This window comes from Cuculus canorus, chromosome 2 (assembly GCF_017976375.1).
Source record: "Cuculus canorus isolate bCucCan1 chromosome 2, bCucCan1.pri, whole genome shotgun sequence".
In the NCBI taxonomy this organism is placed as follows: Eukaryota; Metazoa; Chordata; class Aves; order Cuculiformes; family Cuculidae; genus Cuculus; species Cuculus canorus.
In genome coordinates, this window is record NC_071402.1 from 55,414,209 (window position 1) to 55,433,923 (window position 19,715).

At 39.4% G+C, this 19,715-nt stretch overlaps 1 protein-coding gene across 3 annotated transcripts in view; it reads right to left on the bottom strand.

Moving 5' to 3' along the window:
- The window catches only part of PIEZO2 (piezo type mechanosensitive ion channel component 2), a 305,264-nt gene that overhangs the window by 67,901 nt on the left and 217,648 nt on the right, over positions 1-19,715 (bottom strand). For 2 of the 3 annotated variants that reach the window (XM_054059990.1, XM_054059989.1), the window contains exons 15-25: positions 18,229-18,503; positions 17,391-17,539; positions 16,419-16,592; positions 10,286-10,515; positions 8,322-8,482; positions 7,206-7,382; positions 6,906-7,031; positions 3,170-3,370; positions 1,194-1,398; positions 953-1,054; positions 346-511 (exon numbers count right to left, since the gene is read on the bottom strand). In XM_054059990.1, the coding sequence (XP_053915965.1) occupies positions 346-511; positions 953-1,054; positions 1,194-1,398; positions 3,170-3,370; positions 6,906-7,031; positions 7,206-7,382; positions 8,322-8,482; positions 10,286-10,515; positions 16,419-16,592; positions 17,391-17,539; positions 18,229-18,503 (1,966 nt within the window). Of the gene's footprint in view, positions 1-345; positions 512-952; positions 1,055-1,193; positions 1,399-3,169; positions 3,371-6,905; positions 7,032-7,205; positions 7,383-8,321; positions 8,483-10,285; positions 10,516-10,860; positions 10,894-15,066; positions 15,109-16,418; positions 16,593-17,390; positions 17,540-18,228; positions 18,504-19,715 lie in introns of all 3 variants that reach the window. The other variant, XM_054059988.1, reaches the window with a different exon arrangement.

Below are 19,715 nucleotides of genomic sequence, written 5' to 3' on the forward strand. Positions count from 1 at the left end.
GCTAACATGTTTGTGTTTTGTGGGAAGTCACCTCACAGGGCATTCACGGAGGGAATATATGTTTGAGAAAAGTTTATCACTGAACATCCCTCTGCAGAGCACTTAAAATCATCAGCAGTGTTAGGAAGACATATTTTCATTTGTTCTTTTCTAAGACAGAAGCTGATTACCCAGAAGCTAACTATATGCTGCCTCATACAGCACGAAAAGTTATGTTATGAAATGGAAATGTACATGCATATAAATTCCAAGTAAAACTGGAAGCCGTGAGATTTACTTTCACACTAGAGAACTTTTTAAAAAGGAAGCACTGTATTTTCCAGGTGTTAAAGATTCAGTTCTTACCGACAGTGAATGAAGTCAGGAACAGGATTATGCTGGCTAAAAGACGCTGCATCAAGATTCATGCAAATTTCTACATTGTCTCCAGCCATGATTCGTACTGCAGCTTTATTTTCATCCTCAAATGTCTGCCTTTGTAAGGATGCGCAAAGCAGCAACATGAAATCATCTAGGAGAAAGCAGTGGTTAAAAGGAAAATTTCAGTCACTAACTTAGGCGTCAGAACTGGTGGTGACATACTATAATGTAGTTACCAGGATGTTTTTCCACACTTTGAATCTCGAGGACTGTACTATTTTCAAATACACTGATTTGAATTTTCTTAATGTCTTTAGCTTTTTTACCTGTCATCTATGATTTTTATTGATAAATAAATTAGAGTATTGGAAATAACTCATATTTCTTGAGGCTACGTTATTAAAAAAAAACAGATAAAATCAACAGATGTAGAAATGACTAATTCTTTGATACACACTTAGTATCCAACCTCCCAGATAATATGCCAGCTTGGTATTGAAGAATAATTAAAAGGCTGGCTTCAAAGTATGCTGTACAGATGTTTTAAGCAAAGCATACAGAAACATTTCACAATGATGCACTAAATACTTACAGACAAGGAAGACAGGGTTTGGTCTGACAATAAAGTCTGGAAAGTATAGCCATTTTATAATGTTGGAGTTGAAGTTGGCATTACCACTTCTCCATGGATAGTCTGTATGACAGAAGCACACAAAAATGCAATCAGTACTTTACAATTACTTCATCCTTTCTTCTGAATACCTATCAGTTTTCCAGGACTCTTCTGTAAAAGCAAGCAGTATTAACTGCACGTAAAGATTAAGTGTCCTTACCTTTACAAGGAGCAGGTGGGATGCCAATGCAAAGGAAGTACTGGAATGTAATGATGCATGCCAGAAAACAGCAGTATTTTGGCCAGATCTCTGCAATAGCTTTTCTTCTACGTCGATACAATACAGCAATCAGGCAGAAGGCATGAATCATGGCATAAAAATCCATTCGTTGACCAATTACATTCACAGATAGAAGAAAACAGGTCTGGAAAAGAAGGAAAGAAATGTAAGCAACAGTTGCAACCTGATGGTCGGTCAATGCAACAGTGAGAAACTACTTTGCATCTTGACAGAATGGTTGGACATATGCTGGAGCTGACTGTAGGAACCCAGTGCAAACCAACATGCTGGAACAATTTGTATGTCTCCAACAGCAACCTTCCTCACCCCACCCCATCAACCAAAATTTCTGATACTCTTCTATAAGTGTCAACTATGTGAATACAGCACTAAAGCAGGTTTCCATTGTGTGATAGCTGAAGATACAGAATGGAAAGAGTGTTGTCACAGTAGCCTATATGTGAAACGTTTAATTGTTGCCAAGCAAAGCATATATTACACAGCCATAAATTTTGATAGCGCTTACAGATGTGAAAAAGAAGAGGAACTGTTAAGAATAACAAAAACTAAAGTGTATCCTCATGTGGGAACTGGACAAAAAGAAAAGGGATTTAGACCATAAAACTTCTGTTGCCTATAGACAAATCCAGTCAATTGCTGTAAGGCAGATTTAGTTCATTACCCTACAGGCTCTGCATCCCAGAGCATTTCTGTTCTCTTGCTCCACTTAAAGTAGCCCCTTCACTCAGTGCCATGAAGTATGTTTTCAAACTTGGTGAATAATTTATAGTGAATCATTGACTTAGTGCTCTTCACTTTATTTTCTCTCTCCTCAGATTCGGATGAGATTAAACTTATTTAACAAGGGAAATATCTTCCTGAATAATTTTAATTTTCATGCATTCTTAACCTCAGACTGGCTGTGAACAGTTTATTTTTCAGTAGCAAGGGGTGGTAGCCTTTAATAGATAGGTTAAGAGCATCATTGTGATTAGATTTGGGATGCAATAGCCTTCTGCAGATAGCCACAGAAATTTGTGAAAACTCACTATTTCTACAAACTTTTTTGAAACTACATTTCATGTGTCTACAAACAAACAGAATAGGCAAGGGAACAGATGAAGGTGGGTTTTATTTTGCAGTGCTTGTTCAGCAATAGCTTGTCTTCCAGGCAGGTTCAGTTCTGACGTTTTGCTGCTGAATTGGGTGAAGGAGATAGAAGAAATACATCAGCTGAGCCAAAATCCCAGCAGTCTGGGCCACTGCTGCTGGTAAACAGATGAGTAGCTCTTCCACTAAATAAGACAACTACCAGATACTTAGGATACATCATGGATCTTCAGTAAGATCCCTTCATTCCTTTGTACCTGCCTCTCACAGTTCTCTGTGTGTTTCTTGTCTACGGAAAACTTCTTTTTCAGTAAAACTATTTTTCAGAGAAAGAACTTTGTCTTACACTAATGGCACAAAGCATCAATAACCTTCACTGGAGCTCTTGCTCCTGCAGATTACTAACAGCCAGCATAACAAGTATAAAAAAGAAGGATGCATTTGTGGAGCCAGAGGCAAAAGAAGCTTAAATTTTTTTAATAGAGATAATGGCCTGTTAGTCACCTGCTTTCTTCTCCCCATGCATTCCCTAGTTTCCTTTGTATGTGTGTGCATGAGAGGGTATGCCTCAATTCTGTCCCTTATCCCACCTGTTATCCATTTTGCTGAGTTATAAATAAGGCATATGAAGAAAAGGAAGAGGAAAATCACTACTAGCAAATAGACAGCAACTGTGGCAAGATCTAACATGAGTGATAACCAAGAACCATGCAGCTGTCAAATACGGTTCAAAATAATATTAAAAAATTAAACAATCAACCCATTTGGAATGATAGTATAAAGAAAATTAATACATAGTGATTTACCTCCAAACCAAACTTGTAGAAGAAATAGTTTATGAAATACTTGACACAGTTTACCAGCCCATCATCCAGATGTGCTCTTGTAATATCATGGAAAATGGTTTTAGTCACAGGTGCGGTAAGGTTATTTCGACATCTGTAGTACTCTTGATGACGGTAGACCGTAACTTCAAAAGCCAGAATAGCCAGCATCAGTAAGTTATTCTGTGGAAGACACAATCAGAAGAATATTAAATAAAAATCAAAAGCACAAGAAGCTGTAAAATTTTCTGATAAGCATAAACCCATGAATACTGAAATGGATGTTACCACTGAGCACTCCAGTATTCCAGGATGCACTGGTATCTATTCCCAGTTGCTATTATTGAAACAAAGTAAGGTTTCTACCACTCTTTGGATTTTGATGAAACATACTGACATTCAGAAAATACAAGTGAAGACATTCATTAAAAAAATACTATAATGAACACTGGTTGCTGGAAGGAAGAGGATGTGCCCCCTCATAGAATCAAAGAACGGTTTGAGTTAGAAGGGATCTTAAGGATCACCCAGTTCCAACCTCCAGGAATAGGGCATCCACAGCTCCAGAGCCTCACCACCCTCGCAGGAAAAACTTTCTTCCTAATGTCTAATCTAAATCTATCCTCTTTCAGCTTAAAATCATTATCCCTCAACCTATCACTACACTCACTGATAAAGAGCTCCTCCCCAGCTTTCCTGTAGGCCCCCTTTAAGTACTAGAAGGCTGCTATAAGATCTCCCCACAGCCTTCTCTTCTCCAAGCTGAACATCCCCATCTTTCTCAGCCTATCCTCATGTTAGACATGCTCCAGTGCTCTAATCATCTTTGTGGCCCTCCTGTAGACTCACTCTACCAGATCCATATCCTTTCTACGCTGGGGACTCCAGAACTGAATACAGTACCCCAGGGGAGGTCTCATGAGAGCAGAGAAGCAGAATCACCTCCCTTAACCTGCTGATCACAGTTCTTTTGATGCAGCTCATGATATGGTTGGCTTTCTGGGCTGCAAGTACACACTGCTGACTCATGTTAAGCTTCTCATCCACCAACACCCTCAAGTCCTTCTCTACAGGGCTGTTCTCAATCCATTCTCTGCCCAGCCTGTATTTACTTGGGATTGTCCCCAACCCAGGTGCAGGATCTTGCACCACTTGGCCTTGTTGAACTTCATGTAGTTAGCACAGGCCCATCTCTCAGGCCTGTCAAGGTCCCTCTGGATGGCATCACTTCCCTCCAGTGTGTCAACTGCACCACACAGCTTGGTGTCATTGGCAAACCTGCTGAGTATGCACTCAATCCCATTTTCCATGTCTCTGACAAAGGTGCTGAACAGTGCCACTCCCAACACCAACCCCTGCACAACGCCAATGGTCACTGGTCTCCATTTGGACATTGAGCCATTGACCACAACTGTTTGAGTGCGATCCTCCAGCCAATTTCTTATCAACCGAGTGGTTCATCCATCAGATCCATGTGTGTACAATTTAGAGACAAGGATGTTGTACGGGACAGTGTCAAATGCTTTGCACAAGTCTGGGTAGATGATGTTAGTTACTCTTCCCTTATCCACCAATGCTATAGCCCTGTTATAGAAGGCCACCAAGTTCATCAGGGACAATCTGCCCTTAGTGAAGCCATGCTGGTTGTTAGCAACCACCTCCTTGTTTTCTATGTGCTTCAGCAGGGTTCCAGAAGGATCTGCTCTGTGATCCTGCTGGGTACAGAGGTGAGACTGGCCTGTAGTTCCCCACGGTCTTCCCTTTTTCCTATTTTAAAAATGGGAGTGATGTTTCTCCTTTTCCAGTTAGTTGGAACATCACTGGACTGCCAAGACTTCTCAAGTATGATGGATAGTGGCTTAGCAACTTCATTCACTAGTTCCCTCAGGCCTGCAGATGCATCTCATCAGGCCCCACACCTGATTCTCTCCTACAGCGGGTGGTTCTTTGTTCTCCCAAACCCTGCCTTTGCCTTCTGCGACCTGGCTGGTATGGCTTAAGCCCTTGCCAGTGAAGCCCATGTATCATAGCTTCTCTTAAGATATCATGTTTTATTTTGCAGAAGACAGAGGATATAAGCATAGACAAAGTCATCTGCAGGAATTCAGTTGGCAAGTACTAACTTCCTAAAACCTGCAAGAATGCTGGGTAGTACCAATATATCCCGGATACTTTTTTAAATGTCTATCTGCCAGCCTTCACTCAGGTACAGCTCCTTCTGTCCCAAAGCCAGATTAACTGGGATGCAGTGTTGAGTTGCTCTGAAGTGAGATTTTTTATCACAGAAGGGAGATCTGCCCTATGCTCAACAGAACAGAGGTACTAACTAACCTCAAAAGTTGGTTAAAAGACCGTCTTAGAGAAAAGTCCCTCAATGAAGCCATAACTGAAGGTGAAAAGGCAGTCTCTAGATCTCATTCATGGAGAAATATTTGGGACAAGAATGCCCCAAGACAGGTGTCACTGGGTTTTGGGGTTTTTTTTCGGTTCAGGCTTTGGCATTTTTTTTTTTTTTTTCACAATAAGTTATTTTTGCTTGCTGTTCCCGGGATTCCTGTTCTTGTTGAGGAGAGTTTTACACAATCTGAGATAGATAAGCCCCTCACTTCAGCACTGTAGATATTTTGAATGACTGTTATTAAAGAGGCATAAGAGAAACACATCAAGACTTGAAGCTTGGGACCTTCAGGTCTAGCACTAAACTGAATTCCTCTATGTGGAGGAAACACTTTATTTGCTAACACAATGAAAACTCTTCTAGAATAATTTCTAATCCCAAAGTATTATCTCTTTATAGCTGTAAAGGTCCTAGTATCAAGCCAGACACCACTAGGCAACTTCACTCTCTATGCAGAACTCTTGGGCCAGTAATTGCTCTTCCCCACATATATTCTTAATCTGGGTGTTGCATGGCTAAGGGAGTGAGAGGCAGAGGCAGTACCAAGGCCTGCTATGTTGACCACTAGAGCTTGGGAGGTCAAACAAAGCACACAGAGGTACGCTGCCAGGCAAGAAATGAGGAACAGATCTAGTTAGAAAAAAACTTGCTGTTATTCAGTCAATGAATTTCCAACAACCTTAAGTGGTGTATACAAAATTTTGAAGATTCTTTAAATTAAGAGAAACACATGCAATGTTTGTCCCAAGAGCTGGCACATTTTTTTCTTTTTTTTTTTTTTCCACCAAGACAGAAATAATAAAATATTGCTCACAGGCATCAACCAAATCCAAGAAAAAAGCAGATTACATTAATTTACTAGTGTCTGAATGAATTATTCCCTTAACTCATTACATTTTCTAAGCTCTGTTTAAGGAATAAGCACTTAAAAAAATTAGCTGCTGATAGCATATACTGTCATTCAAGGCAATTGCTCCAATTACACTCATCAGTCCCTTGGTACCTGAAAGCTACGTACCTCTTAATTAGCTAGAGTTCTTAAACATCACATTTCTTACAGTGCTTTTAACAGACGGTAGATTCAAAAAGCCATACTTCTACATGCAAATTATCTTAATTCGTACTGAATCCCTTCTGGAAATGTCCTGTGGAGCAGTTATGGCTTTCTGCTGTCTATTCTCCTCTGCACTTCCCTGTTATCAATGGCTTGCATAACTTTTTTTTTTTTTTTTTTGGTATGGCAGATAATTTATTTCAAATACATTGCTGATTTCATCATAAATAAGAAAATGTACCAATATAGATAATTAAAGAAGTTACCCTTAAGTATACAAGCAGGGGATAAGACTTCCTCAATCCAACCCACTCTGCAGGATCAACTGGCCCACTGTAGAGGACTGACGTTTTGAGTTCTTCTAAATTGACCTTAGTTTCATTCTCTCCTGGCTAAAAAGAAAATGCATCAGTTTACAAGAAATTAGTTTAAAGCTGATTGGGGAAGGAATGATAATCAACAATAACACATCAGGTGAACTGTAGTTTTCAGTACTTATGCTTCCTTTTGCTCTTCTTCATTGAAGAAAGCAGCAGTCGAACTTTTTAATATGAACTTGTACTCACCAATGTACAGTTACTGGAAAAAGTGCTGGGATCAATAGATGTGAGCTGGTACAACATTTTGCAGACAATAATCACACACGTCCAAACAGTGCAGATACTTGATGCCAATGGGCGAAACTGAGCATATGGCAAAGCAAGAGCCCAGGCAATTAAAAACACAAAGTTAAACAGAGACACCTGAAAACACAAAAACAGTATGGAAATTACATGGAATAACAAGAGAACTGAGAAAGTCTGATCTCTTCCACAGTAATTTAAAAAAAGAAAAAATCATGCAAAAGAAAGGGACATACGGAAACTGTGAGAAAAATACTGAAAAAAATACAACAATATTCACAATAGCACAGACACAAAGTGGTAAGAAAAGAAGGAAAAGCTCAACAGTTGGTTTGGGAAATACTATCTCCTACATAATATTGATAATATTAGACCCACAAGACTTCATTCCCACCCTAGAAACAGACATGAAATACGAAGGACCACATCTGCTGCTTTAGTACACGAAAACCAAAGAAGAAATGATACAGATCAGTGTGTCTCTGAAACCCACCTCCATCCTCTTGACCTTTCCCCCCCAAGATGTGATAAAAAGGATTTATTTATTTATTCAGTGATTCCTAAGGAATGGCTGTGTCAGGTAGAGAACTCACACTGCTCACACCAAAGGCAGAGCTAAAGGTATTGTTTCCCCCCCACCCCACCTTTTTTTTTTTTGAGATGTAGTTCCACAATCCTGTTTCTTCAGCACCGGACTCAGTTTAAGTAACTCTCCTAGACGTTCCTCCCCAACTTTTTTCCACACCCTACATCCTTGGATGATGCCCATAGCCAGCTTGAGCAGGAGAGGGATTATTTCTCTTGAGTCCAAAGGATTAGACTAATAAAACTTTAACATCTGGAGAAAAGGGGAGGGTGAGACTATCTAGACAGACAGAATATTACTATGGAAGATGTCGAGGCAGGTTTCTAGCAGCTGACAAGCCCAGCTGGATCCCACAATTTCAGTGAGGTCTGACATGGGGAAGGCATCTCCCTAAACTTGGGTGCGTCAGTGCACAGCAGATGCTGACAAGCCTCCACCATGGGTAAGATTTATGACAGTGAGTGTTTACTTGCCTCCTTCACTGTGACCCAGATAATGTAAGAGGAAACGATTTTGATGATGTGCAGCTCCAACAGCCACCATACGAAGACTTGCATCTTATGGAAATACTCCAGGAATTTCAAAAACAACACTGTAAGGCGGTCAATCACCAGATGCCATTTATTCCTTAAATCTGCAAGCAGAACCATTTGGAGGAGAAAAACAGAAGATCTCTGTAAAAAAAGAATGCTCCACTAGACAACAAGAGTTTTCTACCTCTCTTCTAGGCCTTAGAGTAAGACAAGAAGGAGGTTAAGATATGGCTCAGTTTAAAACAAAATTCTGCTTCTATTCCTCTCCAGTAAAGCCCTTCTTGGGCTCTGTTTTCCTCCAGTGTCTTTGGACCTAAGCTTAGGGATCCCATCCAAGCACTAGATCTGAGACGCTCCAGCCCTCACCTTTGTCCAGCTTGGAAGGAATAGGATTTTGTTTGATGTTTGGAAGCTACAGATCCTGTCTGTTTTCAGAAAGCACAGACTACTGCTATCCAGAAACGTTTTCATCCATGCACACTAGGAGTAGAATTCTTGTTACATTGATTTAGACAGCTATACTATAGATGTCTTCATGTGTAAGTTATCTAAACTGCCTTGCAAACAGCACATTCTCCTAGAGTGTGATTTGTGTCATCCCAGAACAGATATCTAAAACAGGGGAGGCAAATTGCAGTCCAGTTGAGCATTTCTCTCTCTCAGTTGAAATGGGACCTTTAGCAATTTAAGATCCTGAAGCTGGGTGAACGTATCCCTTCACAGACAGCATTTGGCTAAAAAAGCCATCCTCACAAATAATATGCCAGTTAACAAGCATGCGGCAATATCTACTACATATAAGTATGTATGATACTTATGCTGAATAGTGCTCTCTAAGTGCCATATTCCCTTGTGAGCTGCATAAAACTGTTACACTAGGCTGGAATATACGAGTATAAAGTCTTCACAATGTGTCTGGAGTTTCAGAAGCACTTTGGAGATTAGGAAGGATTTTGCAACTGTGAAAACATTCTTACAGTTAATAGCAGAGATGGAAATATTTGCAAATGACACCAAAACACATCACTGACAAAGCCATAAAAATGTAAAGGAGATATCAGCTTCTGTATGCAATTATTTAAACTTCTCTGGTTATTTCACACATAAAGCAAAATGAGATGGTTCTTCTGTGCATGTTCGTGTGATAAAATGTAAGCCTGGCCACTTTTATTGAAAGTGTACATCACTGTGTAATCCACTCTGAACAACTAAATCTGTGGTAAAACCACTTCCAAACAATACAGCTTTCTTGGGTGTTAAATGCCCTTCTCTGTTTTTCACTCATGGCTCATTTTCCAAACTGAGTTACGAAATAATTCATATTAGGAGCTCATCCTAGCAATATCAAGGATGAAAACAGCAGCCTCACCCATGTCTGCCCTTAAGCATTTTTATGTTTATCTGGCATCAATCACACATCCCATATTCAGAAGTGAAAAATATGACACTAATGTGCACATGAATAATGAAGCAAAGCCACTGGGAGTTCTGGAGCAGAGTGCCTTGAAAGCGTGCAATATCAAGATTAAATACGCATATGTATTTTCTTTATTATAAAGAGATTTCACTCTAAAGGAGTTCTTAGGATTTTGAGTAACCTCCTGTTAATCCAACCAAGACCACCTAGAAGAGTGCCCTCCTGAAGAAAGAGGTGAGTACTTTTTGGTTTCATCCTCTGATCATCCTACATAAACAACATGGTTTTTCCCTAGAAGAGACTGTGGCCTGTTGAATAATTGACAATGAGGCATCTGCTTAGTTCAGGCTCTTTTGGCAAAGACTTAAAAAAAATTAGAAGGAAAGTCTGATGACAAAAGAGAGCAGGGCTGACCAAGAATGAATCATCTGTTGCCACTGTTGACTAAGGCCGAGGAAGGCAAAAATTTGCAATCTATAGAGCTTACCTGTAGTTTCTTCTTCCTCTGATTCATTGTCTTCATCATCATATTCTTTGTCCTCATCTTCCTTTTCTTCTTCTTTTCCTTTTTCAACCCTCCTTTTCCCTCCCTCCCCCTCTGACTCTTCTATTCTTTTCTCACCATCCTCTTCCAGCATTTTATCCTCTTCCTTTTCTCTGCTGGCTGTTAAATTCATCATAGTGAGGTCAGGCAGGCTTCCATCTTGGTGTACCAGTCTGTTGGTAAATAGTAGCATGTCAGTAAACTGAGCAGTAATGACATCGTTGTCTTTTTCTTTTTCAAGATGTATAATTAGAAAAAATAAACTGTTCATGGAAAATGCCTTAGAAGTGGAAAAGTTAATGATTCTGGTACTTTCTCCAAACACACACTGCAAATTGAGCCGGAATGTATTAGTAACTATTTCTCACTCAGATACTAATGGTTAGTTAGTAATGAGTGGTATTGACACTTAAACTTGACATTTTCCCCATTGGAGAAAATGGTCAGAGTTTAAGATGTAGAAGCATGAAATGACATTGTTTAACAGGAAACATTTCATGACTTCATAGGGGACTTACTCATTTTGGTGGTTTGGTATTTTTTTCTTGAGGCTGCTCAAAGTAATTGAAATAGAAAGAAAAAGGGAGATGAGAACAGAGGGGTTACAGAAGAAGGTCACTGACAAATATGTCATGCTACATCACAAGTCATAAAGCATTCTCCTACTCCATCTGCAGCAGCCTTCTGATGCCAAGAGCATGCCATCGTGACATTCACAGGGCGCTTCTACAAAGAAACATGGAATTGCAGCACAGATGGAAAGGGGACGACCTATTTGCACCAGTGCTGAACATGGTCATTGCTGCACCATGGTGTCAATAATGCAGCTGAATCAACACAAATATTTGACTGATTATTGTAAATGCATTTCCACCTTCTTCCAATTGAAAGGTGCAGCTGGGAAGTCAAGGAATTTACAAGTATTCTTCCAGTGATAGGCTTGGGAACAAATGAAAGCAAAAACTCCATAGCTGTAGCTTCAGAATATTTTATCATGTCTGTCTTCGAATGCCATTCATTCTCCCTCTTTTCTGCATTTCACTGAGAATTTTATGTAAGTTTATAACTGTCTCATACTAAATCTATTAGTAATTTTCAGACTACCAAAACTGAGACATACAAAAATGGTATTTCTCCATTGCTATGGTGCCATTTTTTAACAGATTTATTCAGCATACATATTTTCTTTATTAAGAAAAGCTACATATTCTTCTGGCTTCAGACATTTTCTTTTCCCATCCCTGAGCTGTTCTGTTGGAACTCACCTCCAATACTTGAAGAAAACCTCAATTTTCTTAATTCCTTAATCCTATAATATGCTTTGCTGAGCAGGGTGTTTATAAATAGTCCCTTTGAATATGACTTCTTGCAATAACATCTCTCTGTGGAAATCACATATCTATATGATCAGATCACTAAATGTTTAGTTATGCTATTGAAATTACTACACTCAGCACACTTTCAGGTACGTGTTAGACTGTTCCCGGACTAATGCAAGTAAATCTAATACACTGCAGTATTATCTCAGGACTTTATTTTCATGATGAGAAATTCTGGCATATTATTAGTTAGACTGGATATTCTGCCAGAATTAACCATCTGATCATTAAAAAAAATAAGAGCACAGGGTAAGCAGTTAATGAGAAAGTAAAATCAGCAGAAATACTTTTCCAATGATTTGGGAGCTGCGGTTTCTTCAAGATGGAAACTTTGGCAGCCCAAATGAGGGAGAAGATACAGAAGCTTGGTTAAAAAACCCTGAAGTACTAATATCATATCAATTAACAAAAAGCAGAAAAGATGGCTTAAAAGCCGAAGTTTAACAAGACAGTCAAGCACCAAATAATCTCGCTGAATAAAGATAGTCATGACAATGACTACTAAAATCCCTCATCATGTTTTTTACCATGAACCTGTGTCAATAATCTTAAAGTACCTTATAATCAACAATATATTTAGTAGCTTCGGCTACTAAAAACAAGGCTTCTTGTCCAATATACTTTATTTTCATATTTAAGCTAGTAAATATACTAAAAGGATATTCTGATCTTTGTAAAATGACTAAACAATAACAGTCCCTAAAATGAAAGAATCTAACTTTGCATATCTACCTAAAACTCTCATAACAAATCAATAGAGGAGTCATGTATAAAGAAGAGAGAATGAATTTTCAGTTCAGTTCAAATGTTATGCAGCTCTCTGGTCACTACAAGTCATCAGAGCCCATTTAAAAAGCAATGCCCCATGAAATGAAAGTATTCATATAATCAGACAGATTTTGCACATGTGCAAGTGCATTGACTTTAATGAGATATCTTCCCAGCTGAATTCTATAATGGAAAAATCTACATTCACACTGGTGTAAATCAAGGACTTAAGGACTTACCTCTGTGTAAACTGGACAGATTGACAGAAAGCCTACAAGATTTCATATTAAGGGATGCATCTTTCTCTTTTTTATATAACTTCCATTCATACCCAGGAGATCCAGAAGGTGATGGGGTTATAGAGATAGGTACATGCAACATATATACCTGCTAAAGCCTCAGTATGAGCCTAGTTTTCAGGATGTTGGTGCTTTGTTTTACTGACATCAGTAGGCTTGAGCATGGGATCATGCACTCAGGAAATCCAAGGCCTGATAAAAAGCCCTGACCACTATTCAGAAAGTTTGTCTACTTAGAACCTTTCTTGCCAAACTTCCTCACTTATTGCTAGAGTCATTGTTCCTCTTTTTATTGTTTTTTTTTTTCACTACAAGATCACGATATCGTGTAACAGACAACAATGAGGTATGAGGATATAAAAACTGCACTAGTTTAGAAGCAAGCTTCACAATTAATCAAATGTAACTTTAGGCTGAAAAGCAAATATTGGTGGGAAATTATCAGAAATAACACAAAGATATCGTGTCTGATACTTAGTAAAAGAAATAACTTGCTAATAATGCAGACAACGAGCCTTGAAGATACACTCACTAATGTTTTTAACTAAGACCATTTCTCACCCTCAAATTCATTAAATAGGGTTTCAATAAGAACTATACTAGTAGATCTAGTTTTACGTAGCAAAGCAGTTTCAGAGGCACTAAAATAAGGTACGTGTCCCAGGTCCGTGGTGGACTCCTAGTACTTTCATCTATTTGTATTTTGTTAGAGCAGAAGATTAACAACAGCTTACCTGATGCATTAGGAAGCATCTTTTGCCTTTGATAATTTTTTGCAGTTTATGAAACTTTCTGTCCCTAAACAATTCCTCAAGTATCCATCATGCGCAGCCTTATTAACACAAAGGTTTCTACTCTGCATAACGTTAGTGACCGACCCCCCAAACACTCTGCATGCCAAATTCAAACTGAGCACACAGTGCCATACCTTTACTGGCAGGACCCTGAGTGCTTTAACCTGCCCTTGCAGGGAGTTTTTGCTGCCTGCATCCAAGGCCAGCTGGCTAGTATGTGCCGGTATGTGCGGCCAAGCCTCAGCACAAGGTGACACCCTCACCTTCCTCTGAGAGCTGTTTTCACTCTGAGGCTCTTACCCTTACATTGCAGCTGCATTGCAGCTGTGTCTGCGCCTGCTCCCATGCCTCCCTGGCCCTAAGCCTGACACAAAGACTGACCCCATGCCTTCACCTCCAGTCTGGATCATCTCTATGGACTTGCTGGGAGCTCCCAGGCTGTGGTTGACCCTTGTTGCCATCTATGGATCTGATCCTCACCCTCAGTTGCTAGTTCTCGTTCCTGACTCCCCATGGCAGAGCCCAGCCTTGCCTCCTGGCCATCCCAGCTTGCCTAATCTGCCTGCCCTTGCCACTACCTGACACAGAAGCTTCCCACTGAGAACTTTTCCAGTGGTAAACTTCTAAGAACCTTGGCCTAAACTGCGTGATGACATTTGAAGGAGAAGCGTGAACATGACACATAAGTTAACTTCTTGATAAACAATGTGTTTTCTTGGCTTTTCTGGTTATATTCAGTAGTGACAACAAACACAGAAGTCCTTCTGATCTCAGAGCCGATTAAACAAGAGCCCATATTTACTCCACTCAAATATTTTGAAAGAAATCTACTTTATGGAACTGTTTTCAAGATGCTGTTTATAAAAGGATGATGATGATGGCAATATGGGCTTTTGTGGTTTGGATCCTGCAGCACCAAACTCAGTCTGTGAATTAACATCCTTAGCATGCAGTGGTTTCAGTGTACTGCATGTTCCATTTCTGTCTCTGAATCAGGAAATCTCTGTCTGTACAAACACATAATATATACTGCACATTTAATTTACCTGGTACTCAAATTTCCTTTCTTAGGTGCTTGTGAGGAAGACAAGGACATGTGTCTGTGTGTGCCTGTGAGTATGAGTGCACATGCAAGCATGCATCTTTCCATGCACAAACAAAGGGTAGATAAACGCGCCTCCTCAACCAAGTCTGTTGTCGGCAGCCAATTATAAACAGAACCAATTATTCCTGTATTGTTGCATGGGCAAAGTTTAAGTGAAGAATTCCCAGCTGGAAGATGAACTCACAGCGGATACATATGCAGAAGAGATGTACTAGCTGTTTCACGAGCTTTAGGAGACTATAATACCTGAACAACATTCTCTCCCTTCTTACTTCACAGTACTGGGCAACAAGAACACACTTTGTTTTAAGGCAATTAAGAAGTAACAAAAAGTGAAAGTCTATTTGTTTTAAAGGAAAGGAAGAATTGAAATACCCACCTATTAATTATTAGATAAACACGGCCATTGACTTTGGCGTGGCTATGAGGTGGGAGATGAAAGCACACGAATGCATGAGATGAAAATGGGAAATGAATTAGAGAGAAAAAAGGAAACTGTTAAATAGGAAAGAACGCACTTTCTTGTCTAGCAAGAGAGACACAATGTCATAACAAAGTGCAATCTGAAAGCTTAACATACACCATGCAGTGAAAAGTTTATGAAGCTTATAAATGCAATAGTTGACATTTAGATTGTACGCAACTTCAGTTAAGAAATGCCGGTTCTACTGCTTTATCTCAAGCAAGCCATAGAATATTCTGCATATTTTTAAAAATAGCATCTTTGCTTCTATTTTTATTTAAAGATGATTATAATGGAGCATCATACCATAGAAATTATCTGCCTCACAGTCTTTATCTCTGCCAAACCATAATTCATGGTGCAGCAAGGAAATGGGCTTGGGATGTCCTAATCAGAAGAGTTTTCTTTCTCTTGCAGATGTAAAATTGACCTTTGTAATTCACCTTTATAAACAGTGAGAAGTGCCTCACTCTGCCAGTTCCAGTGTGCGAGTTTCTGTCCTCTCTATTTGCAGCAGAGTGTCACTCTTGAACTCACTCTGCCACTTCACTAAGGACTGGTGCAACAAAAAGTGTCTACTTTCAGCAAACCATGTCAAGGCTGCTTACTCCTGGAAAAAATCTCACTGACTACTCATAAAACCTACATCCTACAATCTTCTTTACTGATACTAGACTTTTCTTTACTTTCTTTACTATTTCACGTCTTGATGAGATTGCTGAATATCTCAAAGAACTAGCATAGCCAAGGGTTAATACTTTAAAAAGTGACCACAGGTTTGGGATTTTTTTCACTTCTGAAGTTCAACTTTACAAAAAGACCTACCTGTCCAACGTAAATATAGTATTTGCCAAAGATCTCCCAATTTTCTTTTGGCCCTCAAAATGACATTAAAAAACAGTCATATTTTCTATTATTGACAGGACTTACAAAAAGGCACACATAGCAATTAAACATCTAACTCCCATTAAAGAACAAAGACAATGAGATAAACAAATAAATAAACATCATCAATACCTTTTAAAATGTACCCCAAAATGAAAAACATTAATGTGTAGGGGAAAGTGAGGGAAGACAGATATGTTGTTGTGGTTTGTTTAGTGCGGTGCTGGATACTAAGTGATGTTGATTATCTTTTCTCCTTTCATTTTAAACCAGGCAGTCATAGCAAAGGTAAATAACATATAATCAAAAGTAAGCATTACAAGACAGTCAGAAAGTTCATTTTCATACAGATAATTAATAGCTCCATTTATGTGTTTCTTTACCTGTAAATAGTGTTGTCCTGTTTGCTGGTTACAGCTTTTAAATCGGTGAGCTGGAGGAATCGGTCATGGAAATAATGAAGGTGTAAGATACACGCCAGTAGGAAGGAGGTGGGGATAAAGATGCGTGTGAATAGCTCAGCCACAGAAAACTGCTTTAAGCCAAGGTCCGCTAGTCTGGAAAAAAAAGCAAGCCTCTAAAGTTACCTTTTTTACACCTCCTCTAAGTTACCCTTTTTTTACACCAAAAACTTTTCCTTGCCACGTGACATTATTACTAATAATTTGCAATGGGAAATAAAAGGCTACTACTTCTTATGTGGTTTTAGTTCTTTAAATTCTTCTAAACCAGCAAGTTTCACAACAAAAATATCTTGCATTGGACTCAGTAATGTAGAGAGATACTGTAAATGTACAGATTTTGAAATGAAAAAACCCTGCCACAATTTTTTTGAACTAGATGAGCTGACTCTGACTTAAACGTCTGCACTGGAGATCCAATCATAGTCCTATATTTTCTGACTTCAGCTCCTGGAGAAATGTCCAGAAATGCCCAACACACTAAAGGAGGAGGAAACTCAGCCTTCCTCATCAGCAGGAAGGCAAGTCTACCTTTATCAGCTCCAGACATACTGCAAATCTACCCTTAAATATCTCCCCAGATCCTACTTCCATGGTCAAAGAGGCAGGAGAAGTACTGGCACTGTATTGAAAAAGGAGCAGTGCCAAGGCCTTGGCTGTAGATGGGAGGAAATATGACTCTTTGAGCCCCTCACATTCTTGCTGATCTCGATTCTTACAGAAGTAAATCAATAGCTTCAGAGCTGAGTGCCTAAAGTCAGCTATGCTTGGGGATGGTCTCATAATGTTTTTCCCTCACAAGAAGAAAGAGTGCTCTCAGAGTATTCCACCTCACTGAACCCAAAAAACCAGAGAAAAAAATAATAAAAAAAAAATAAAATTGAAAACATTTACTTGTTTTCATCCAGGCCCGTCATGTTTTTCCACAACCCAGGGAATGACTCAAACTGGTACGTATAGATGAAGATAAGTACAAGCATCGTGTAAACAACCACTGACATCCAAAAGTATTTTAAAATCTTTCTCCACCATTCATAGTGCACCTGAAAATCAAACACTAAGGATGTTGAAACATGCTGAAGGTAAAGACACTGACAAAAATACTGACAACACTGTACTGGCAAACAAAGACCAAGAATAACATTTTTCCTAGGTGGCCTGAAGTAAAAAATGCTTACCCATCAGCAGCCACAGTTCTTTCAGATATGGTTTTAACTGCTGATGCACATATACCCAAGTACAGACTTTTGTGTAAAAATGTCTGTTGGGACATGGCCACAGGCGTAAAGGCCAGGGGCAGCTTCAGTCCTGAGTTTCATTACCATGAGGTGATGAAAGTCCAGGAGGAAAGGGACTGCATGCTCATTAGGGTGTGGAAGCTGTGTGGATCGGCTGTTACAGAAATTGGTAGCTATGTAGGATGTGTGCAGATCCATAATTTTCGCACACAGGTTCCACAGCTCGCAGTCATGTGAGGTGGAGTCCAAAAGCAGAGGTATGTATTGTATACATCTGATTTATGTGCACTTTGCCTGTCACTATAACAAAAAAACAAAGGGGAATTAGTCTTAACAGTTAGTCTTAACCCCTTCAAATGATTTTATTATGTTGTACCTAACTAAAGAACAAAGACACTGTTTATGACTTCTGTTTTGAGCTGCTTTATTACCAAGTTAAAGGTATGAGCCATTGTATTCAAGGATAAAATCTAGTTAACACGGTACTCACTTACCTGATAAAGGGCCACACAGAAGAGGAACAGTACCATATAGATGATTTTGTACATGACAATTCTACCCTCAAAGCTGACAAAGAAGAACATGCCCCCACAGACGTAAATCCAGTACTTGATGAACATAGCCATCACCAGCTTCCCCAGGACTTTCATAATATCCTGTTCATCGTCATCATCCTCTTCCTCCTCCTCCTTCTCTTTCTCCTTCTCCTTCTCCTTTTCCTTCTCCTCCTCCTGTTCTTCTGCCACTTCTCCCTCTTGCAACTCCTCTTCTGCAAATAAGAGCACATTTGGGCTCCGTTTTGGGGACTTTTAGTAAGATTTTAAATGGGTGGAAAATAACATCTCTGCACACAACACGGAAACTTAAACCACTCTATTCACAATATTTACAAGAGACTGTATGTCTGAATCATACATGTCTTCAGAGCAGGGGAAAGAGTTTCAACTTATGACCTTCAACCTGCTCCTACTGCCAAACAGTGCATAGCTATGCACCTCACCAGACACCTGTCTTCACTTTGTCTGAAATGTAGGCAGCTGTAGCAGAAAACTAGAGCCTAAGGGCTGAATGATAGATAACAGCCAAAACACTTTCCATGGCAATACCTATACTCCCAGGCAAGATATCTCTGAAAGTGGAAAACAAAGAAACCACCAGCACCATCAGAAACCTCTCATCTTGAGTTTAAAGTTTAAACTCTCATCTTGAATTTCATCCTTTAGAGAATATTGTGGTTACCTCCAAAAACCACAAATGAGAAAACATTAACATAAACCCACACAAGCTTAAAAAATATAAACGCTGCACTAACACTGCTGTTTTTTTCAAAGAAACTACCGCTTTTGCAGCTTATTGTGCTGTACCTAAGGCACTGTAGAAAAGACAAGCTGCTTTTGTCTTATGAAGAGGTCAGGATTTCCCAGTTATCAGCCTTATGAGGCTTGTGGAGGACAAGATAAGTGCTACCCCAATCGCAAGTAAATGTAAGCAAGTATCCAGATAACAGGACTTGTCAAACTCACAGCACATAGCTATAACATTTTTCTTTACATTGAGAACAATATCAAGACTTCAGCATCAAAAGGCTTGTCCACTCCTCTTGTCCCATTGATTATGTCTCTTCTTGGGCTCTTTCCTTGCTCTTTCCTTGCAAGTCCTTGCAGTGCCTAGTTCTGACACTGATCAAACGTTTATTGATGCAAGTATTGTAATGACTCAAACAGGAAACTACATCATTTCTTCCCAGTCTGGCTTTCTACCATTTCACTGAGTCGAACTTATTCAGATCGACATCCAGAGAGACAGAAAAGTCAAGAATGGTTTAGGGGAACAATGTGCTCAGTAGCAAAAGAGAGAACAGGTCACTGAGCTGTTATATTAGCTGAAACTGTAGCTGTAAGCTTTGGTCTCAGGTATGGTTCTGATTGCATGAGCCTCTGCACTGAAAATATACGTGCTTATTTTCCCATTTAAATTAGTA